The 18808-nt window shown below is 33.6% G+C and overlaps 3 protein-coding genes across 3 annotated transcripts; all 3 read right to left on the bottom strand.

Moving 5' to 3' along the window:
* Nucleotides 1-2249: 2249 nt before the first annotated feature.
* On the bottom strand, nt 2250-5249 carry LOC130662440 (zinc finger protein GLIS3-like). The gene is made up of 2 exons (XM_057461315.1): nt 4450-5249; nt 2250-3975 (listed from the first exon to the last, which is right to left on the bottom strand). Exons 1-2 carry the CDS (start codon nt 4622-4624, stop codon nt 2330-2332), a joined length of 1821 nt encoding a protein of 606 aa, XP_057317298.1. The 5' UTR covers nt 4625-5249; the 3' UTR covers nt 2250-2329.
* Nucleotides 5250-5392: 143 nt separating this feature from the next.
* On the bottom strand, nt 5393-14467 carry LOC130662442 (PHD finger protein 21A-like). Its single transcript, XM_057461317.1, has 10 exons — nt 14324-14467; nt 13726-13824; nt 13429-13480; nt 13181-13266; nt 9637-9709; nt 8841-8935; nt 8012-8164; nt 7350-7413; nt 7102-7205; nt 5393-5529 (listed from the first exon to the last, which is right to left on the bottom strand). The coding sequence occupies exons 1-10, from the start codon at nt 14396-14398 to the stop codon at nt 5434-5436; spliced, it is 897 nt and encodes a 298-aa protein (XP_057317300.1). The 5' UTR covers nt 14399-14467; the 3' UTR covers nt 5393-5433.
* Nucleotides 14468-14711: 244 nt separating this feature from the next.
* LOC130662441 (uncharacterized) lies at nt 14712-18679 on the bottom strand. Its single transcript, XM_057461316.1, has 4 exons — nt 18371-18679; nt 18015-18222; nt 17032-17442; nt 14712-16685 (listed from the first exon to the last, which is right to left on the bottom strand). The coding sequence occupies exons 2-4, from the start codon at nt 18195-18197 to the stop codon at nt 16251-16253; spliced, it is 1029 nt and encodes a 342-aa protein (XP_057317299.1). The 5' UTR covers nt 18198-18222; nt 18371-18679; the 3' UTR covers nt 14712-16250.
* Nucleotides 18680-18808: the final 129 nt, after the last annotated feature.

An 18808-nucleotide genomic window follows, 5' to 3' on the forward strand; every position in this document is an offset into this window, starting at 1 on the left:
TAGATAGATATTCCTCTGAGCAAGCGAAACGTAAAGCAACTTTGCTTTCTCTCTTATTAAAGAATAAGCAAGTAAGCGTATCAAAGTTGATATATTTGCCTTTTTGCATGGAGAGAATGCGGAAATGAAAAACTACTTTGCTATCGCGTATAAGCAAATAAGCAAAAAAAGGCAAGGTAGACAGAATTTCTCAACCGTAACAAGATGAATGCAAACAGTCCACTTTGTTCGTGTTTATAATCAATCAACCAAAGATGGACGGTAAAGGTAGTGTGATACTTTGAGGTTTTTGGATGTCTTTTTCACTATTTCTTATAAATTTCAAGTACCGAGTGTGTAGTAGTATGTAGTTTATTTAACAATATGGATAGAAAAAATCTTACTAATCTTACTAATATTTTTTAATTCATAATCTTCCTATCTGATGTATTGTTTTTGTTATGCAGTGTCAGTGGAGATGGTAACTCTCTTTACAGATCTATTTCTGTATTGCTGATTCCTGATGAAGCCCTGGCTTTTGAGAATTTTGATCAACCGCTTAACACTATTTTTGAGCAATGTTTATCGGATGGTTGTGATGTGAATACAAAGATCAGGTCAAGAGAACTGGCCATAATTGAGTAGATAGATAGATAGATGTGCATATTTTACATGGCTAGCCTTACAAATATGGAGGGATATACCCTGTCTATTATTTTCAGGGGGGGGGCATGCCTTCGATAGAGAGTCCTAGAGTATTTAATGCTCCTTTTGAGCTACGCAGACCCAATTAGTAGGGCCTGCGCTCTACTAGACAACTCCTGGCAACATCCAACGGCCCACACAGTGTGCCATCTCCCCAATGTCCCTCACATGGCTTGGGTTAACCCGGGGCTATAGTAACATTCACTCGCCCACGTTGAATCGCCGTCAAGAGGAATCGAACCCCGGTCTCCCGCACAGAGTACGAGAGCTATAACCACCAATCTACAGCGCCACAGTAAGCAAAATGTGTTTCAAAATCCTTCATTTGGCCATCATTTATGTGCGTTTTATCAATTTTTAATGTTATTGAGGTATAATAATTTTTTAACCAAATTTCTAAACTCCTGTAATCAAATGGTATGATATTTATGATATAATTTCGTAACAGGTTTAGGTTCGATTCCTGACAGGAGTAAACTATATATGTGATGCAGGCAGTACCTTTAAAATTTGTGTCACTCTATATATATTTTAATTTTATAGCATCCTATTAAAACCACCTATCAAAGCTTATGATATAAACAAATGGGCAATTTATTCAACGCAATTGTTGAGCCCAGGTGCTCTACCAACAGATATCTCCTCTTTACTTAAAACCACAAATAGGTACACATTTCCATCAATCCGTGAAGTTCTGAGAATTCTGGGTACAATTCCTGGAACCTCATGCACTTGCGAGAGAAGTATCTCTGGGCTAAGGCGTTTAAAGACTCACATGCGAAACACGATGTCGGAGGAAAGGTTAAGCAGCCTAGCAGTTATCATGTTTAACAGGTCAATCACCGTGATCTCTGATGAAATAATAGATGAGTTTGCTGAACAGAATAAGAGATAAAGGCTTTTTTAAATATATATACTTGATTGATTTATACTGATTGAGTTTATTGGTTTACTTATACATAGTTTACATGCTTTATATATTTTAGCTGCATATTTTTTATGTATATTGTTACTTATTGTACTTTTTAACGCTGGAAAAAGCCTGAACAAGGTGATAAATTTTGTTATTATTAGGTCCGCCCATTTGGCGTATTTTAACGCCCATTCTGGGCGGTAATCTCCCAAAAAATATTTTTTGCTTAGTTACATAAAAATCCTGGATCCAACCCTGTCCAATTAGTCATTTACGGTAAAGTTTGGCATTTATACCTGAATCGTAGTAGCCTTATGTATTTTGAAGTTGATGTATATTTTGGAGACAGGGTATGTTGGCACAAAAGATGGTTTGTATTAGGAAAAACAAAGAAAAATTTACCGTATTCTCTAGTCAAAGTCCGAGAATTGTTCGATCGCTAAACATAGCTGTCTGTTGTAGCGTGAATTCCCTCTGTCGCGATATAAAAGTGACCTTTTGGAATAAGGTTAGTACTTACAGGCAATTATCATTTTTGAAAAAAAAAATTTTTATTCTTTTTTCCCATGAAATTTTAAAATTATCGAAAATATAAAATCGTCACGAAATATTCAACTTTGATAGAGCTATCCATGTGAATTAATCCAAACGATTAGGTCTTGGAACTGTATATTAAATTTGTAAAAAAATTGACAATACAAACGAAAAACAGTTCCACGAAATGTATTTACATCATGGGTCATCTCCATTCATAATATCTTCACTTAAAGTAGAAGTTTGTTTACATTTGAATTCACCAACTTGATGTAAATGATGATTTACTGACTTTTCTAGTTCGTGTATTATAGCACGTGATTTCTCCATATTATCCAAGCTAGGTGCGTTATTCATCATCGGTATATAAGAGGAATGCTTGATTTTCTCGTCTTCCTTGACAACGCTATTGCATGTTTGTGGTTGTTCTTCCGTAAAACTGTGATTCCGGTTGTGTTTATGTAACGCGCCAACATGTGTATATGTCTTGTGACAATTTTCAATTCCGCAACTAAAACCTTTCTCTGAGGTATGAGTATGCATGTGTTTTTTCCTATCGCTCGAATTTGCAAAACGTCGAGTACAACTTGAATGTTCGCACAAGAAAGGTCTCTCCCCAGAGTGAACTCGCTTATGTATTTTTAAGTTCTCTGATCTAGCAAATCTTTTACCGCATGCTGGAAATGGACAAAGAAACGGTCTTTCACCAGTGTGGACGCGGATATGGTTGACAAGTTTGTACCGAGCTTTAAAAGGCTTCATACTCCGTTGACAGTCCTTCCAAAAACAGTAATGATACTGGTCGCTTGTGCCTGTCGTGTTATACGCATTGTTCAGATGCGTTTCACCAATGTGGTACACCATGTCCGCGATTGTGTCAAACTGTCGACCACATATTGCTTCTGCATCGGGTTTTACCAAGGCAGTACGGTTGCAAATCCACATACAAGGTGATGGTTTCCGCTTAAAGTAGTCCACCTCCTGTGTCAGACCAGTTAATTGAATGAGTGGATTGGAAGGGCAAGGTTGTAGTGGTAAATACTGCGGCGAGAAGAAAGGAGGTAAAGCTGAATACGATGGAATAAATGGGAAAAGGTGCGTCGGGATTGGAGGATAAACATACGGCATTCGTGAGATGATGCGTGGCGCAAATATCGGATGTGCGTGCAGCGAATCGCCATTTGCAATCGGAACGTTCCATGCAATTGTCTGTACGGGCTCTAAAGACGGATCATTTCTTTTTACTGGTTCAGCAGATCGTTCTGACGACACCGGTAAAGAGCGTTCCTCCAAATCAGTTTGTAAGCATTCGCCGTTTGTGGTGCTGCTCTTTTTGTGTTCTTCTTCCTCCTCTTTAGTTAGTTCCTTGTCTGTGCTTGCTGCGTCAGTGGTTACGATTTTCGGATGGAAAGACGCATACGTAGGGTACATTAGAGATGATGTCCCAATTATTAAGTTCTGTCTAGGATCATGATACTCCAACAAATCCGCAGAAAATGCGCCATAGCGAGACTCTTTCAAAGTTTTAACTACATTATCTGGAGATGCTGGATTCATTAACGCATCCGGTTTAAATAGATTCAATCCGGTATTTGATTTCTCCGAGCTCATTTCACTATTTATGTACGAGCGAGACGCTCGGACAGTTGTATCATTATTGATACTAACTGCTTGACCATATTTTAAGGCGTCACTTGTAGCAACATCCAACTCCTTTGTTACTGTCCATAAAAAGTTTGTTTCTAAGGGTAGTCCGTTTGACAATTCTTTTAACTTGGTAGAAGTGGACGCACTAGAAGGGCTAACAGGCATGTAGCCATTTTGGACTTCAGTTATAGCAGACTCTAAAAACATTTTTGGAAAAATTTCGAAAAAAAAAGAAAATAGAAATGATAGAAACAAATTTTATTTTTTGTGACTTAACAAACCCTAAGCTCTAATAAACAAACACAAAAACAAATATAAAAAGGTCCTTGTAACAATTTAAAAGATTCTACAATCGGGAAAAGCTCCTAAGAAGTAGATTGTTGAGAGCGGTACTCCCAATGTTTTGGATGAATTGAGTTCCCAACGGTTCCAAACGCGATATTTTTAGAATATAAACGTTAAATTTTTTTGTGGATAAACTTTCGCGAATGGTCATTTTTTTTAAAAGGCTAAAAAATGTCGACTTTTGCAAATCTACATTATGCGTAATTAAATAATGTAAAGTAGAGACATTTTCGAATTAGCGCAATGTTCGAATGATGTCTAACCTAATTCATAGTGTGTATATCCACTATTTATAATTCAATCTTACTTAAGAAATCTTTTTTTACCTTTTCTGAAGACTTGTTCAGCATCATGTTGCTTTCTCTCACTCTCGGCTTCTCTTATCGTCTCTTCTCTCAGTTTCGTTGCATGTGATTCGCTTTTGGTACAACATCCTTCATCATCTAGTTTATTGAGTAAATACGTTTGAGTTGATTTTAAACTGCGGTTTGGCGAATTCATGCTAAGCAGAGCTAAGAAAAGCACAGTCAAATGCCAGTGTGCATGTGAAGCGTTCTTCTTTTGTTTTTGATTATTTTGAGTTGGAAGAACAGCAGCGATTTGACTTTTACTAACTGTGAGATGAGACTTGCTAATTTCTTGACATCTTTTCACAGAAAATAGATGACAATGAAAAAACACATCGGAACATACTGAAAGTTGACATTCACTTTGAAAGTGATATTATTTGGTGTGAAGTATAGCGGTTAAGGGACCATCACTTTGAGTAGGTCGTTTTTCGAATATTTTCAAAGTGTTATGTAAACATTCGCTGTTAGCAATTGTAAGGACAAATAAACAAAGTGGTGTTGATGTTGGCAAGAAGGATGGAAATAACAATTTCATTTTATGACGTTCAGCTTTAAAAATTTCGAGCAAACAAATTGTTGTTATTAGACAAAATGTACTCTCTAAGACGAATCTAAGGCATATACCGACCATTCAGCACATCAACACCTCAATACATTGAGCGGAAAACAGAAGTCGTGAAATATATAAAGCTATCTTTGTATGTATCACTTACAAACTGTAACTCCAGTAGAGAAATTTCTAAAGGCTCATAATTAGGTAGATTTTCTTGTGCAATCGAGACAGATCTTCCGAAAATTATACTGGATACGGGTTACCATATTTGAGCCGTAGCCGTAAGTTTGTCATGAATATGGCGAATTTAGTTGCCATCATAAGAGGCAGCGCAGGAGATTTTGTTTTTTTAAAAAGACGGCCACATTCGAAGTTTTGTTTTATCGTTATCTTTATAAAAAAATAATTTACACAATATCAGCCATAAATACATCTATGCTGTTCAATAGTAGCTGTTTGCTCTCTATCTTAGTCAAATATGTTTTTTCAAGCTCATTCTTACTCTAAAAAGAAAAAAAGAGAAAGAAATAAAATAGTAAATACAAAATTCACAAATAAACAATAAAATAAAAAAAATAATGGAAGTCAGGTCAGAACCGGAGGAAAGTGTGCTTAAATAAAGAAATCGAATCATTTTTGTTCTACGGCTTTAGCCGATAGAACTTAAAAATGGGCTCCTTTTTTTGTCGCCGTTTTTACTACCGAGACTAGTGAAGCACGGAAGGATACCAGTCTAGCGGTTACGGAAGTTATAAGTTAGTCGGTGTTGAGAACTATTTGCTCACCAGTAGCTAGTTCCAACAGGCTAAAGTTCTTTTTAAAAGATAAAATAAATCAAAAATAGTAGTTTTTATTGACTTTTACGTTTCATACAATTTCATAAAATCAGTGTTTTCAAACTTGAACTCGTTTTTATACTTTCATATTTTTTTGCAGTTCCAGTTAAAAATAATTATTAATAACGTGAGCACTTTTTCTGCACAATTGGAGAAGTAAACCATATTTTACATTGGAATTCTTTCCACCGGCTAGAATTTTGTTCGCGTGTTTGCAACTTTGTGGCACTTACACAACAGTTATTTCGGATCAAAAACTACGAAGTATAGGATTTCCACACGACATTCCTTCCTTTTTTTTCAATCCAAGAAAGAAATTGATTTAAATCACAAAAGGATTGTTTTCAACACCTCCTTACAATTAAAACAAATAGTTCGACTTCTCTTCTATGCTAATAATACTTATTATCTGTCTGTTCAAAATGGCGAACAAGGATGAACGAAACAACGAAGCAGGAAACACGTACGACGATCAAAATTTCGTGGATTTGTCTCCGGGCTAATAACTAGTCTTTGATAATAATACTCGTCGTTGGTTAACAACTAGTTTACTATGATAATCACTCGTTGCGAAAACAAGCACCTCTTTTAACGCAAAAAGGAAGTGTCGGTCATTTTTTCTTTTTAAAAGGGAGACCACATGGAAAATAAGCTGTTAATAATCTTCGTGCTGGGATGTTTTTTTTATCACTGTCAACCTTTTTGTTAACCCACATATAATTCTATTTTAAAGTTTATCAATACTTTATAAAATACAGTGTGAAGAGAGAATGAGTGTGAATAGAGGTGTTTTAAACTGCGTGTATAAAACAGAAGTTAATTACAGGTGACCTGACAGAACATTAACAGCAACAAAAACACATCTAAATTTGGAAAGTTAAAAAATCATGTTGCAAAGATAATTTACACCTTGCGTTAGTGCTTTGAGGTAGCCAGAAATTATTATTTATTAACGGTCAAAAAATTTGATTATATGAGTTAAGAAAGGAGTAAAGAAATTTTGCGAAATGAGTAAGCTCCCACACAAAAAGTCTACCAAAAAAATCCTTACGGTCTATACGCGGAGAAATACGGTATTGTACTATATTTATTGAGAAATATAGTTTTTGTGAAGGAAACCTTAAAAGCTCGATTTAAATGATGGTATTTTCAAGTTCTTCTTTGCTTTAAAGGTTATTTTTTAGAATAAATAACAAATAAAAAAGAACACGGTAATAGGTAAAAATCATAGAAACCAACCTTTAAAAGAGCGTTCATTTCATTTATCTTCCGAAGTAAATCTGCTTTTTCACTTCTCAATATAAAAGCTTCTTTTAATTGAACGCTTCTCTGACGTTGAAAGTCTGAATCAAGAGAAAGAAATCTCCTTTTCTTAATATATATATTGTGATCGCCACACATAGAAAAAAAAATCTAGTGCTTTAACAATGGTTCACTTAAACATTACCTTTTAAGAACAAAAGAAAAAAACATAGAAACAAACAAACCTTCAAATTGCTGTTGAATGGTCTCCGACGAAAATTCCGGAAATTGCAAATCGTGAATTTTTTCCTGAAAAGGACAAAAACGTACCCTCTTAAAAAATGAAATCAACACTAACTAGCCATTAAATAAACTAACTACATCTACTGAGGAAATATTTGTATGGTATAAAATTGAAAAAAAAGCGATCTGCAAAATTAAACCTAGGAGAAATTCTGTGAAAATTTCTTCCCGTATCCGTTAGTGTTATGGAAATTCCAACTCTTCAAAATTGTCTACACAAGAAACCACGTGAAAAAAGCAAGTCACTTCACAATGCCTACGATAAGATATCAAATTGACAAAGTGAACTTTCAGACCGGTGCAAGATTTCCATGTAAACACGAAATGCGGTTTTCGATAGGTGCGCGCACTTAAGTCACGAATATGAAAGATTTGGTCTTTAGCGTGGCACCCCTGTAATTAAATTCAACCCGAAGTGCAAAATTATATGAACAGTTGCAATTTTCATTACTGTGTGAAATTTCAATTCTCATGTAAACGGCGTCAAATAGAAGAATCATTTTGAATAAGGTCCAATGTAGTCGCGTATTATGTCATGGGAGGACGGATAGAATTAAAGGACTGATAGACAAGCTAACAAAAGCAAATGTTTAAAGAGACAAACCTCGCATTTTTTACAGAACCATTTTCCAGAAGGTATTTCTGTCATCTGTGCACATTCCAAGTGAAACACTAACGGACATGTATCACACAGTAATAATTCTCCAACATTACTACACTTGTGGCATAATTCTTCATGATAATCTTCAATACCATCCTAAATAAAAAAACACCATTTTCTATTGATCGCAATAACTTTTGAACAAAAAATACATTTTTTGGGCCAGAATAGAAGGGACAATATAAGTCAAGTCACACTGTTGGGCTTTCGGTTTTGCGAGTCCTTCGCTTTAGGTGATAACACTGACAACATATATAAATGTTTACAATTAAGAGATAAATAAGAATAAATAACAAATAAATATTAACGGTAAAATGCAATGAATAATTTTTTTAAAGCAAAAAATTCAGACAATTATTCACTTTTTGATTCGATTCGCGAAATGTCTCAAGGTCAACAAACTTAATTAATTTTTTGCGAATGAGAAGATTTTAATGTTCTATGGAGATAACAACAATTAGTGTTGTGGTTATTGATGATGATGAACAAAGACAATATTCTTCTTACACCGATAACATTGCACTTCAACAGGATCATAAAATGTGTTGAGAATTCTAATTGTCTTTCTGATCACCTCAAATATTGACGTGGGGGAGTTCCATGTGTACTGGTCAGTCAGTATGTGTTATCTTATCAACTTGTAGAAAGATGAAAAATCCATAAATCCAAATGTCAACAATACAACTTCTTCATGCCCGAATCAATACATTTAGTATTTTCAGATGTGGTAATAACATTCAAAGAAAAAAACTACAGGATAACATAATCTCACCTCAAAACCAGTCGATTGAATAGTGACGATTTTTTGCTCTGACAAAGAAACAGCTTGAGGTGTTGAAGTAGGTGCTGTCACTGGCTTTAATTTCTCTAAAATGAGTATCAAAAGATAAACGCTATTAAAAAAGTTGCTATAAGCAAAATAACAATTCCTTCCAGGTGAAATGCAATTACATGACAGCACCAACAAACGGTTACTACCAGTCTCAGTTGCTATGGTCAAAATTTAAATTAATTTGCTAAAAAGTTGCTTAACGTAACATTCAAAGTTTATATGATTTGAGTTTTACATTTGCTAACCAACTGGTATTCTTAGCGGTTGCTTAACTTTTAATTCAAACCCAGCCTCATTCCTTGGCAAAAAAGCTTATTTTATAGCGGATATAAATACAATATTCGTCATATTAGAACAAAGAAGGAAAGATAAGAGGAATCTTTATGCAAGAGGAGGGAATATAAATTTTTCTCGATATCTACAACCACTAAAAAGTATTAATCTTCTTAAAGTAAAGTAGCCTTGCCCGGCGGTGTTTGGTACATAACACGTAAGTAGAATATGTATAAACCAGCACCAATAGTGTCCTGTTAACGATGTCCTCATAAAGTCGAAAATTAAGAAATCTGTCGGTCTGTTTATAAACAAAGAAGGACTATTAAACTGGCCTTAGAATTCTCCTTTGATTGCATATTGAGTGTGACATTTTAAAAGCTTATGAAAAAGTTGGTTAGCCTGGTAAAATAAAGTTTTCACTGACTGATGATTTTGAGGGAAAGAATGACAGATCTTGTACCTTTTTTCTTTTTAGTTTCATCGCTTTTCTTTTTACGAGTTTTAACTGCCGGTGGATCATTTCCATCTAAGTCCTAGAATGTTTGATTGTAATATATCTTGTTTTTAGTGATAAGAATTGTTTATTAGTTTCTGGTAGAAGATTCACTTAACCGTTAACTGAAGAATTAACCTTTGTTCGAATTTCCTTACAAACATCTTTCTTTGAAACCTTATAAATTTATTTCCTTCTTACCAGTATATAAAAACACACACACTTTTTCTTCATTTTAAATAATCCTTAACTTTGAAGGATTTTGTTCTGAGCCTATGGAGCTCATTTGGCGTTCCAAAAACATTTTTCAGCAAGTCCTGTCAATTTACAACTGCAGCTTTCAATTTCTGACTTTTCTATTAGACGTTTGCTGCCAATTTTTAGGCCCTATACCTTCCAGAACCATAAATATTGCCAATTACCGGAAACTACCCCTTAAATATAATAACTGTCAAAGGGATCATGATTACAACTCATCATCGTTCTATATATTTATGACACGTGGTTATTTCCATTTTATGATTTTCTCGGATTTTACCAGAAAATCGGGCATCTTATTATCCGAAAGATATAACAACCGGAAGGTATGTAAATAACTGTGACTTAACTCTCAGGAACTTAAAACAGACTGTTAAAATTCGTTCTGGAACTAATGTAATTGAAGTTTAAAGGTACTGTCCGATTAAAAATCAACTATAATTTTGACAAAAAATTCTTATTTGGAACTAATTTCTATAAAATAATTAAATAATTATTTGTTTTCTTTCCTTACACCAACTGAACAATATCTCATTCTTGTTTACAAAAAAGCATGCGGTCTCTCGCTTCGATTGTTTATATGGATGGCGGATGATAGGCACTAAAGCGAGGCTGAAATAATATGTCGCGTGTGACGTATTTACCTGGAGCGCGCTGAACTGCCCAAAATAGATAAAACGTGGGCCAGGGCTGATATTTTATTATATGTTTAAAAATTATGGTAATTTTACCCCCTGAATTGTGAAAGACCGCTTTTTATGAATTATTCATATGGAATTAAAAAATCGAAGGCGAGAGATGTGTCTAGACCTTAAGGTAAACACACACTGTGCTAATTCTGTACGAACCTAAGTAAGAAGCTTTCGCTAATAAAACTTGAAGTTCAATATGACTTTAGCCTTAGGGTTGCATAGTTGTTTCAGCTACTCTAAAGACAACCAATCAATAATTAAAAATTAGTTTCCTCTTCACTAGATGTCCCGCCACAGAGAGATTAGACTCAGATCGCACATTCAGTAAGGTTGAGAGGCAGAATAATGTCGTGGTGCGCTGTTGTGAATTCCACTAACAACAGTCGAAAAAAACAGGATAAAATTTTTTTTTCGCTGCTCAAGGATCCAAAAAAAAATCTTCCGTATAAGGAAAAACCAAAAGTCAGAGAAATATCTGAACGGAGGAAAGAAAAGGATGTTAAGGAGGTGAGTAGGGGCTGGTAACTAGGTGGTCGTTCGAAACTCTCTGTCATGGAGTGCCACCAAAGATGGTCACAGCGTACTCTTCAATAAAACCACCGCTCGGAATTCTTCGTGTTCCGTAATACATTTTTTATCTGAAAAATATTACAATATTACTCAATCACACTCGCATCTAAGAATTACTTATGAAGGAGTAGAAACTTTTATACCATGTAATTGAAAATATTTAATAGAGTCCAGTCTTTTTCAGGAGAGGCGTGCGATCGCACGCGCACGCCCTGGCACACGCCTAAATCGTTTCAGGCGTGTGATTAATCGCACGCCTGAAAAATAAATATTGAGTTTTCAAAATCAACCTATAAAATCCATTTTGTAGCGTGCGATGTAGCGTGCGATGGCAGCCCTCGAATTAATTTTTGGACAGTCGTCAGACAAAACGTCCGATAGATTTCCGTATTGGTCGGACACTTTTAGATCTCAGAAATTATTGAATAGTCCTGGTCCTTTTAATCCACGAGCAAGCCTATTCATCGCCAACCTGACCATCCTAGCTAATTCACCGACTCCTGACTTAGTTAAAAGAACTACGTAGACATAAATCTCTTTTGCCTGGCCCCTTCGTCGTTGGTAACCAGGTCTTACACAAGAAATCCAGCCATGCGGTTCTTAACTAATGCGGAGGTGAACGCCGACGGAGCACGGATGAAGCAAGTCTGCAAAACTGCACTTACAGGCGGAATAGACATTTTATCATGGATTTAATTGTAGATAATTTCTTCATTTGACAAAATAATTGGAAACCATAGCAGGTCCGAATTTAATGGATTTTTTCTTTATGCCTGTAAAACCGAAACCCACGGGCGGTATAAATTTTTTTCTGTAAAAATTTTGTTAAAGTGTAGCTGAACTTTTTGAATGAATTTTGAAGTTTTATTTAAGCCACGTGGATAAAGATTTTTTTTTAATTTGAAAACAAAGCATATTTTTGCCTATTTGCTTGTGAAAAATAAACAATAAATATAAAAATGACAGTATAGTCATGCATACTATTTCGGACATGTAGAAAAGGAAGTTAAGATTGAGAGAGTCGCTATACCAGTAGACGCTCGATCATCGTGTTTGGGGTTCACGATTTAAAACGTCCCCCACTTTTCTACCGCAAAATGAATGCGCAACAAAAATAACCTCGGAGCCCGTATCGCAGGCGTAACATTCTTTGCACGTGCGTTTTACATCGCACGCGTTACTTGATTTACACGTGCGAATCATCGCACACCTACTCAAATATTCCTGAAAAAGACTGAGAGTCTGTCTCGTGACAGCAAAAACATTCTACACTTCAGAGGGCATCCTCTCACATTTAGGAGTAGGTGCAACAAGGTTTCCAATGTTATGTTCGTCTACGTCTTGAAAAGTCGGAACTAGCTCATCATTCGCTGTTCTTTCCGGCTCGAATTGAAATCCTAGAACCTGCGAATTATTTTCATTCATTGCTATCTTCATGAAGAACTTTTTTAAACAAAGGAAAAAAATATAAATAAACATTTAGTCGTTCGATGTGCAAGTCGGGGGGGTTCGCCTAATAAGAAGCCAGGTAACTACGTCACAAGCAAAAATGTGCTGAATAATGAATTGACCCAGTCCTTTTGCCGCGTTTGAAAGTTCGTGAAGATGGTAGGCTAGTGCAGCAAGATCAAAACAAACAAACGATGGTGCTAAGTATTGGATAAATCTTTGTTGTTTAAGAGTGCAATCTTCGTTATTTTTGATACTTAATAAAACAAAAGAAAAGATATTGTTTTTTAATCGGACAGTACCTTTAAGCAGACAATGGTATTTTAGATAAATGTCGAGTTTCCGATGACGTCACGAAAGTGCCGTCAAGAGCTATATGCGTAAAAAAAGCCAAGCAAATTCGGGTTAAAATAAAATCCTAATATAAAACTTGTTTATAAAAGCGTATAATGCTAAATTACCCTATAACACAATTACCCTATGTTTTGTTTTTAATATAAGAACCCTAACAGTTATAGAAATATTATAAAATATAAAAATACCTGCTTTTCAGCTTGTAATATCAAAGAAAGCAAATGAGGTGATGAACATGAACGTTTTTTACGTTCCAATGACTTCTTTTTGATTTCTAAAATAAAATTTGCGTGCTAAACTAAGGTTGAAATTTACTTGTGGCATATTTTCTAAATTAGGAATTTGGATACGAGGGAGTTGAGTAGGCATGTAGGTAAAAAACTTAAAGTAAACAAACAAACAAAAAAGTTAAAATAATGAAAAACATGAAACATACTTTCTCCTGTTTCAAGAGTGACCAAACCAAACAGTGAAAGAAATTTAGTTTGCTAAAAAGAAGAGTCACAGTTTGTTTCATAAAAAATGCTGCTGGTGATACCAAAACGAACGAACGAACGAACGAACGAACGAACGAACAAACGAACGAACGAACGAACGAACGAACGAACGAACGAACGAACGAACGAACGAACGAACGAACGAACGAACGAACGAACGAACGAACGAACGAACGAACGAACGAACGAACGAACGAACGAACGAACGAACGAATAGACAAACATAAAGTACATACGCTCTCTTCTTCCACTTCATTTGAGTTACATGACAGAGACCGTGACAGGACAGGTGGATTTGATGACTCGTCATTTACATTGTCACTTTCATTAGAAAGCTATAAAAGGATAGAAGTAAAATCAAATACCAAGTTATAACTAACAATTAACAGCAGAAGGAGGACTTCAGTGTATAAGGGATTTTTTATCTGGAAGGGAACATTTGGTTTTACACAATTTTATTGCATTATTGTAGTTATAAATTGATTCGCAGGTAGATGTACAATTATTGCAAGTTAGGTTTCAGCAGAAAAAATATATAATCCTAAAATCTAAATTTAAAAAAAGAGAGTTTTCTTGATTACTAACCATGTATTGTGAAGTAGGAAAATAGAAGATAATGTTCTTTTTCATCTTTATGGCAAGGCAATCAATTTTTCTAGCGTTTCCGAAAAATTCTAAAATTTAATTCGTTCTAAAAGAACCTTGAACTAGAAGTAACACGCTAGCCTCTAAAAGAGAGATTCAAACTTGCTGAAATTTAAGTGAGTAAGCAAAGTTGGACAACGCAACGGTGTATTTTATCTTCCACTTAAAGAAACTTGCATTAATACTTACGTCATGTTTAGTTGCTTCTGATGGCTTCGTACACCACAGCCTGTACTTCGAAAACTTCTTACTTTCCTGGTCCATCCTCTCATCAGATGGACTGATATTGTTCTAATTGCATTTTTATTCCTAGATAGAAAAGTATTGTAAACAGTGTCATTTGAATAATACATCACAATATTTCTTACAAATGTCAAATATACTTCACCCCACTTTTTCTCGTTAACTATCTTGTGTTAAAACTTTATCTTCATTTTGCGATATTAAGTTTTGGGGAAGTTTGGGGGAATGAAAAGTTTGCATATTATAAGAGTTAATAAAGTCATATCGTTTTGGCCAAATGTCTGCAGAACGGTATTCTTTTTAAAAGGTGAAAAACAGATAAAAACGATATAAATAGTTTTCTGGAATATTTCGTTTGCGAGTTATATACATTTTGCGAAATAAACAAGAGATTCTTAAAATAGTTTTACAATACCATTGTATTACCTCAATATAAATAAAAAAATAAATCAATGTCATGAAACTTATGTGAAAATACATAATATTTTTCTTCGTCACACCGTTATACCTATTTAACCCTATTTGGTATGGTTTTTTGTTGGCCTTGTGGAGGATAAAATGCATGCTGTCTATATTCTAATAGAGTTACATAAAGTTTGGTCAATTTGTAGTATGAGACAAAAAATAAAATAACATAATTATTTTTTGCTGACGTCACCATTTTGTGTGTGAAATTATTGTTAAATTTTAGAATTAAGGCCAAAATCAACCTATTAAAATCGAGTTTGGAAAATTTTTTGTTTTTTGCGCAAAAAAATTTGAAAAATCTGATAGATTTCTTAGATCGGAGTAGAACTGTAAAAATCAGGGGAAACGGATTCGACGGGTAGCGAAACTTAGCCAAAATATTTATGTTCATGTGGTCATTTGATTTGAGTTAATAGCATTTTCCATTTTAGAGAGTTTGTTAGAATGTTTTTTCTTTCTTTCTAGTAAGTTATCAACAGATACCAGTCATAAAAATATTATAGTCACAAAGTTTGATAACAATTGAACAAGTAATCCAGAAGATATTAAAATCTGAATTTGCTGCATGCAATTTAAGCCCTCCCCATTCCAAATAGGGTTAAACATTGACTACTTTCTTCTTTAAGTAAAACAATATATCTTTATAAATGTAATTTTTTTATTTGTAATGTTTTTGTATTTTATAAACAGTAAGATGTTTACATGTATAGTCTGATGTAAATAAAATAAACAACAACAACAACAACAACAACAACAATGGCTACAAAGTTATTTTACCAGGACATTAAACATCTTCTTTTAAATAAATAAACATTCTTTGTGAGTAAAAATCCTCTAGAAATTTATTTTTTAATAATAATCTTTCATGAAATATCATCCCCTGAATAAAGAAATTAACTACTTAAAAAATTGTTGAAAGATTGGTAAAAAAATAGCAATAATATCTCTCAAAATACAGTAAAGCAAAAATGTTTTCTGAATCACCAAAACTCATGAAATATTTTGAAAATTGACACCATTACATCGATATTAAATCGTCTGTGTTCCTATACATATATATCAGTTACTTATAGAAGAAAGTGAAGCAAGTTTCAAAAGCAAGTTCCATCTCATTTTGTTAACTTTGTACAGAAACATATTCCTTAAATAAACCCCAGTCTAGATTGTGTTTATATAAGAAAAAATAACATTTGATGTAATATAAAATAGCTTTGTTTACATACCATGTTCTAATAGCATCTGAATCCGTCTGAATGCAAGTTTAGACTTAATGATTAAAGTCAATCGTAAGAATAAAAAAAACACGGAAAAAAATGCTTTCAATAATATTTATATTAAAAACACAATACTTAGTATCAATATACTTCATAAAACTGAAAGTCAATCCATATACAAAAATGTATCGTTAAAGAAACTGTAGGAGACAAAAAACTGACACGTATGTGAAAGCACATTTACAATTTGAACTTTCGCTCGATGAATCGTATGCAATCTCACCTAAACCAAAGAAGCCGAAAACTTGCAAACCTGGGAACACTTTATCGATTATATCACATTCGACATTGGTTCGTTCATAAAACTTTTCTCCACGACCGATACATGATACCATTAGCATTAAGCTTTGCTTTACATTTATTGCAGCTTTCTGAGCCTGTGTTTTTTCTTTTAGTTCTGTTAAAAAAGTTTCTAACTCTTGTTCCGAATTAGTTTTATGCACATATAAATAGGGTCTTAGGTGTTCGCCATGCAGAATGAAGCCAACCACTTTCTTCTCGATACTGTTAAATTGAAGTTTACGACACTGGCCACCAAGAACGACAACATTTTTGCCATTAATGTCCTGCAAAGCATAGATGATTTTTTATTAAGTTATGAACTTTTTAACACTATCTTGTCTTAGAATGTTTTTGCATTTAAAAATCACCAGCTTGGCTTTTTTTCGATAAATTCGTGTAGATTTTAGCAAGAATGAGCACAAATACTTATTTTCCATTATAATTGATTGATTATAGCAAATTAATTCTGGCAGTCAAAGGGAAAAGGTAATTTCTCAAATTTAAAAATAAATAAATCATTTTTTCTTATTATAAAATTATATAAAATTTATTATAAAAAAATACCCATATAATGAAAAAATGCCCATATAATAGATAATAATTAGTTTCTAAAAATTCGTTTTTTCTAACCTTGTTAATGGATCCTATAAGATCTCCAATAACTTTGTCATTCAGCATTTTTGCAATCAGGTATATGACACCATTTTGCAGGTTACACACATTAAAATCAATGGCTGAAAAGAATGAGCTCTGTTTTTTTCTGATGGCTTTTATTTCGTTTCCATCCAAACTGAAAGTTTTATACCGAAGGTTATTTGAAGTTTTTAAACACAGCAGTGAAAGAGCATCGGCTTCTTCAATTTCATGACTTTTCTGTTGGTTTATTTTTCTACCAATGGCACCATCAACATTAGCCATAATAGTACAACAATTCTTAGGCAAGGCAGATCTCAGTTGATTATGATGTTTACATTGCGACAATGATATTACAAATGAAGGAATGATTGGTATCTGATTAAAGTAAGTTCTGCAGCTTGTATCCTTAAAATACACAAAAACTTAAAACTAATTACACACAAATATGAGGACTTTTTGCAAAATAAAAGAAAGAAAAAAACAGATAAAGATATCACTTCCTTATTATCTTATTATCAGAATTATCCCATTTTACTGCCATCATGTCCCTATTTTACACCCGGCATATACTAAGCAGATTTAATCTTTTATTTGTTTAAATGACATTTGTACAGTTTGACCAAATTTAAATTTGACCAAATTCACTTAAATAATGCATTTTTAAAACCTGATTTAAAAAATAAGGAAAATTTGTCTGTATGTTGTGCAAAAAGACAAAAAACAAAAATTTCTACCATTACAGTTCATGTAAGTTATAAAAATGAAATATAAAAGCATAAAAAAACCTTTGTGAAGAATTTAAGAAACCCTTATTACCTATGGTAACGAACTTTGGTTGAATTTATAAACTACATAATTAAACTATATAATTTAAAAAAAAAGTCAGAAAATTTCCTCTAAAGTTATGGTATTTTGTAAAAAACAATTATTGAATAGCTTTCTGAATATATTTTAAAGGATCTGTAATTTATACATACTATATCATCATCAAACAAACGACCATCCCATGTTCCTCTGCGTTCGCGTTCTCTTTGAGCTTCTTTATTCCACGTGCTACATACTTGCGATACAACGCAAAGCTGCTTTGCACTTAAGTTTGAGAACACAAATGGAAGTATTGGGTACTGATCACTTGTGAGAATATTCTCTACTGTATTCATATTACTTTCATAGTCTCACATTATGCTACAAAAAAAAGGAAATAATAAACAGCCATTGTAAATTTCAAAAAAGTTATATACATCACATCCTTAAAAAAAGTAACATCCTCAGAATATTGCAATTGAGAAAGGAAAGATAAAATATTTAAATCAAATACTTTTCTTTGCCCTACCTTTTAAACTGATAACGTTTTGAAGCCAAACAAACAATAATAATTTGCAAATAAAGAAGCCTGCTTTAAACTTCAGAAACTTCCACTTTAAAACAAGTTTGCAAGATTCTCTAAAGGATGAATCAAAAATTATATTAAATTTAAATATATTTTAATAAACTGCATCATCACACAATTTTTTAGTCGCCTCTTGTCTAAAACACACAAACCACATAAAGAAAACAAAACAAACACACACACACACTCAGAACCATACATTTTTTATATCAAAAACATATTATCGCACACTAAACATCATCAAAAACATCAAGAAGCATGGTAGGTATACCTATAAGGATATGATTTCCCATTTTTTAAAAAGATAGTGTTATATTGTTTAATCAAAAACATGGTTAGGGCAAGGCTATTTAAAGTTCAGACCCTATTTTTGTTGAGGTG

This window comes from Hydractinia symbiolongicarpus, chromosome 10, assembly GCF_029227915.1.
Source record: "Hydractinia symbiolongicarpus strain clone_291-10 chromosome 10, HSymV2.1, whole genome shotgun sequence".
Classification (NCBI taxonomy): domain Eukaryota; kingdom Metazoa; phylum Cnidaria; class Hydrozoa; order Anthoathecata; family Hydractiniidae; genus Hydractinia; species Hydractinia symbiolongicarpus.